The sequence below is a fragment of the Tinamus guttatus genome, unplaced genomic scaffold (genome assembly GCF_059628265.1).
Source record: "Tinamus guttatus ecotype Peru unplaced genomic scaffold, ASM5962826v1 Tinamus_guttatus_pri_ptg000419l, whole genome shotgun sequence".
Lineage (NCBI taxonomy): Eukaryota > Metazoa > Chordata > Aves > Tinamiformes > Tinamidae > Tinamus > Tinamus guttatus.
This window is the reverse complement of record NW_028288953.1, coordinates 486,435-491,528: the sequence shown is the minus strand read 5'-3', so window position 1 is coordinate 491,528 and position 5,094 is coordinate 486,435. Positions and strand designations below refer to the sequence as shown.

Sequence of the window (5,094 nt, the reverse complement as noted above, 5' to 3'; positions counted from 1 at the left end):
ATTCACAACTGAAATAGCTTCCAAGTCCTTGCTGTGATAAACAGAGCTGTGATGCTGCTCCCATGTGTAGCCAACCCACTGCTACCTGCTTGCACTGGAAGTGATTTCATGTGTCCCTCAGTTCCTTCCAGCTCTGGATGGAAAATCTAGTGCTCAGAAACATAATGTGGCTCTTGGGCACTCTCCAGGGAGTGCTGAAAATTACCTGTTGGATTGTGCTCTTTTTCCTGTTCCTTTAATAACATCAACAATAACTTAATAAGCAATCAAATATGCTGAGATAATAGTGGTCCCAGCAATTTAAAAATATTGCCATTAAACTTAAAAACCAACAAATGCTTATGGGTCAGTTTTCTAAGACCTTTTTCTCTTCACCTCAACATGAAGTGAGGTTAACTTGCACTCTTTAAGGTGAAATTACAATTCTATGAAGCAATAGTTAAATCAGTAGGTTATCAGGCCTCTGGTTTTCCGAAGTGGGGAATGGGACACTTCTCCTTTTCAATAGGCCCTACCTATAGCCTTTAGCAACAGAAGTGGGCTACTGAAGTATTTTCTTTTGTACATAAGCAGTAGCAAGTTTAAATCCTATTTATTTTACCTGTTTCACAAAAGATTAGTGCTTAACTAGCATGGCAGTATGAGAAGTTTTTACAAAATTATGGGAAATAAATGAACACAGAATTAGGAGAACAGTACAGCAAAGACAAAAGAAGCTACAACTTTATTATTCACTTTGCTTTTCTAAAAGAAGAAAACACTGGAAAAATTATTGCTTTCTGGGTCGGATTGTGTGAAAAGAATTGGATTCTACATTCCCTTAAGCTTTCATTAATTAAAGAACATTGTGGAAATGATCCTTTACGGAACAGCAACATTTTTGTGATTTTTTTTTCTTTTTGTAAAAGTGAGTGCCTCCTATAAAACTGTTTATTTCAATAAAATGTGATTTTAAAGAAATAGAAAAATCATTTCTATGAGGTCAATTTTTTGCTTGTTTGTTTGTTTTGTTTTGAAATTTATCTAATATGTTCCTGTGTACTTGCTCAGGATAAATAGAGATGCAAGGTTAAATTGATTCTGGCTCAGTGTTACCAGAAAAAAAAGTGTTTAGACTTATGGCTGTTCTCTTGGATATCAAACTAATGAACTGAGGAGCTAAATAAAAGTTTTCATCCAAAATATATGATATTTAGCTATACAGAGGTGTAGGTAAGGGTAGTCACACACAATTACTTTGTGCCTAGGCATTTCTTCTTGTATTTCACCTGACTTGGTAGAAGGTGAAATCCAAAAAATGTTGGGATTTGTGTTAATCAAGTCTTGCTAGTGATACCTCGCAAAGTATTCCTGAACTGCTATGATGAACTGATTTGCTGCCCTTGCTTTCCAACTCACCCTTCCTTCCCCTGACATTTCGCAAACTAGTTCATAGAAAACTTAGTAGTCTTTTGCTTATCTACCCCAGAAAAGCCGGAAACCTTTCCTGTCTTAATTTAATGATTGGGATCTGGAGAATCACCTATATGTTGATCAGAAAAGCTCATTCTTTTTTTCTTCCTGGTTCCATTAAAGAATATCTTTTTCCTTTCAGCCAGCTGATCACACTAATCCTTAGCTACCTTCACTAGTGGCTCATCAAGACAGGCAGGACAGGTTATATCTGCATTAAGCCAGAGTGTGCTTGAGCTCTGTAAATGGAAATGTGCTAATTTGCATTCAGCCATCTGAAAGTATTCTACCTATTAAACAAGTGATCATCTTTCCTAGGAGTATGCTACTGCCGCTCGAAAATGCAGAGTTACATAACAAAGCCCTGCTGTATCAGAGCAATCATATATCATGCAAGCTAGAACGTGCCTGCTTCTCATCTCTCCCTCCGCAGTTTTGGGGAGATAATGTACTGTGGCTATTCTTGCACTGAGATATTCATCAGAGCTTTATTTGTATCTCTTGCAGCTAGTGTGGGAAAGAGCCTGGCTCTGACCTGTCCATGTAACCACTCGCTCCAGGTGTGTGCAGGTCAGTGCCAGCCCCAGTGCTTTCTGTGTTGTCCCAGGATCTTTAAGCAACAGTTTTGTCTGCTGAGGGAAGAACCTCAATGGAGAGCAGTGTCATCTGCTCCTTCTGCCTGTTCATGTGCGCCTGGGCCTGCTTTGCTCGTCCTTCCAGCCTCTGAGTCCATTCATGGCGAAGTCTGCAAGGGAAGAACAGGCGTTACCGCTAGGGAGCGTGGAGCCAAAGCTTTCAAACGAATCCAAGGCTTTACAGCAATGTCCATGCTCACCTCTCTTTCATCACCACAGCACTTGCCCCGTATTTATTTACCATCTACACATCTCTCAAGCTTACCAGATTGGGAATGCAGAGGAGAAAGAGATAGTGCTGATGGTATCAGTGGGTGACATTGCTGGATTCCTAATGAGTCAAACAACTGCTGAAATACTGTCATTAGTGTGAAGTGCTCTTTTTTCCCTCTGGGGTATTCTCAAAGCCACACAGAAGGACAATCTTCTTGATAAGGTCATGCAATATATAAATTAAAAATTACAGTTAAAACTCCCTGAACTTTGTTGTAAGGTACTCTGGAGAAGAGAAAACTGGATTTTAATTAGGTCCTTTTCATTTTACTTTGAAACAAGCAATGAAAAATAAAGGGTAACCATTTATGATGCAAAATCTCTGAAGATCTTAGATGTGCTTAACAAAAGGAATTCATGTCACATGCAAGAGGCTCCACATAGCTCTAAGATATAAGTATAGTTCAGACTGAAAAGAAAATCACTAGGGACCTTGTTGGCAGGGTCATTTTCCAGAGAAAATCACGTTATGAAACACCTGACCCAGCAATGCTATAGGATTAGTTGTCACATGTTAATGCCAAATACATCATGGAATACACTTTTTAAATATATATTACATTTGATGTACTAATAAGAATAATAGCTAAAAAATGCATCTGAATATAACTTAACTTAGATATTTTATGTGGATATTTGTTATTTTGACTTCTGAGTTTGTTTGCAAATTGGATGTTACAATTTTCCCTTTTAGTACACTCTGCCTTGACTTCATTACTCCTGTGAAAGCATAGTCAAGACTCAAAAAATCACTGCAGTTAGGTAGGAAAATTTGCCATTCAAGGTACTGCCTTTTCCCTGTCTTTCCTTGTTAACTAGCATCTTAGGATGCGAGAGGGAACACTTACACTTAAAGCCACCCAATTCCCCCAAGCGGCAGTTTTATGAGATAGTGACCCTATAGATTTTAGAATGGCAGTGCCAGTAACTTCCAAAGGTATTTCTTTTCAAATTATGGAGCACTTTGTGAACACTTCTGGCTTTGGTCAAGTGTCATTGAATGAACTGACTTGGGTTTGTTTCAATTGTGGCCTGAACTAAGTACTATATATTCAAAGTTCTTGCAGTGCCTTTTTTTTTTTTTTCTACTCAGAAAAGGCTATGTAAAAACATATTTGTAAAGTTAAAAAATATTGTTAATATACCAATATACCAATGGCAATTGCTTTGAGATGTCTTTTTGTGGTGGCTTATTGTCACTGCAGTGACAAAGATCATCAGCGCAGATGAACGTTTTCTTAAGACTTGCTGAATGCTGTGTCTTTCCCCCAGCAACCTTGGTGATCTACAGCCAGGCATGCCACTGACTACCTGGAGCAGGATCCTGACAACAGGGCTCTCCACAGTGGGACATGAGGCCTGTAGAGATCTTAGTTTCCATATCTTTAAAATGACTATTCTGGCTTTTTTCTTGGGTAGCAGGGACACGTTTTCTGTGGTTCTGCTTAAAGAAACAATCTTTCACCAGCACATTCCAGTTTGTTGAAATCAACATAATTTATATGCATATTCCAGTTTTGAGAAAATTTTAACAGGCAATCAGCTTGGTCAACTTCAGGTGGAAACTCCATCTGAATAAAATAAACCAAAATACACACACTTTTCCCATTCAGTTGTTAGTGAGTGTGGGTGATCCTGGTACAAAGAGTAGAGCAAGTGTTTGAACCAGCACCACACACTGCAGTGGGCTATCTCTGCCAAGGGTATATCTCTTTTATGTGATACCTCTTGTTCTATTTTTGGGCAAAAATGTTCAAATAGTCTTGTTTTTTTAATGTTATAAAGCAGGGATGTTTTTGAAATGTGTTCTATGTACTCAGAAAAACAGGCTATGTCATATGTAGCTGCGATATAAAGGCTTAAGTGGTATATAGGGCTGTTAGATATGATAAAGGTGCTGTGGAATTCCTTATATTTCCCAGTAACAGGTGGATTTTCCTGTTCCCTTAATATGTTTTTCTATATTTGCTATACCAGTTCCAGGTAAAAATCCTGGAATTTTCTGGCTGTCACAAGCCACAGGGCCAAAGTGCTTTAATTTAATACGGCTGTGCTCCAGGCCTTTGAAGAATGCTCATGAGGTTCAGGGGTGTCTGAGTTTCCATACAGAAGAGCCATGGAAATATGAGACAAACAGCTGTGAGAGGAAAAGTGCCAAAGACCCAGAACACAATCTGTGCTATGAATAAAGCAGTACAATAACAAGTTACCTTATTTTAAAGCATGTGATAATGTGCCTGCTTTCCTGTGCAAAAGGAAAAATGACACTTACTTGTTCAAGGCGCTTTTGCTTAATCTAGATTCTTCACCTTCTCGTTGCTTAGTTTGTTCTTGAATGATCTTTTCCCAGAAGTTCCTCAGCTCTTCTGCATCGTAACCAGCCATCTTGTGGCGGTTAAAGTTGGTATGCTTGCTCATTTTCTGAAAAGCAATTTGGAGGTCAGAGCAGTCAGGAGCCTAACCTGAGGCAGACGCTCTATTACTGAGCCCTTTACAATTTCTTTCTCATAAAGTGCTATTAAAATAAAGTATGCTGCCTGAGTAGAATAGGTAACTGATGCTTACTCTGCATTGTAGCACATATCAGGCATTGAAACAGGCCTGGGGTGAAAGTTAAATAGTATACACATATTTTTAGTGCAGAGTAATGACTAGGCATGGCACAGTTCTCGGAAATATTGTGGAGGCCTCAGAACAAGAGAGGTTTTAAGTGATATTGTGAGAACTTAGGAAA

The 5,094-nt window shown here is 38.7% G+C and overlaps 1 protein-coding gene across 1 annotated transcript; it reads right to left on the bottom strand.

Moving 5' to 3' along the window:
* Positions 1 to 2,064: 2,064 nt before the first annotated feature.
* On the bottom strand, positions 2,065 to 4,778 carry LOC148593304 (protein FAM240C-like). The gene is made up of 2 exons (XM_088531450.1): positions 4,633 to 4,778; positions 2,065 to 2,197 (listed from the first exon to the last, which is right to left on the bottom strand). Exons 1-2 carry the CDS (start codon positions 4,776 to 4,778, stop codon positions 2,065 to 2,067), a joined length of 279 nt encoding a protein of 92 aa, XP_088387576.1.
* Between the last annotated feature and the right edge of the window lie 316 nt (positions 4,779 to 5,094).

What these genes read in the sequence shown, in the direction of transcription:
- LOC148593304 (XM_088531450.1), bottom strand. Translation starts at nt 4,778, where the DNA reads ATGAGCAAGCATACCAACTTTAACCGCCACAAGATGGCTGGTTACGAT. An exon ending in AGCAAAAGCGCCTTGAACAA is followed by an intron (nt 2,198 to 4,632) that starts GTAAGTGTCATT and finishes CTTCCCTTGCAG; the next exon opens with ACTTCGCCATGAATGGACTC.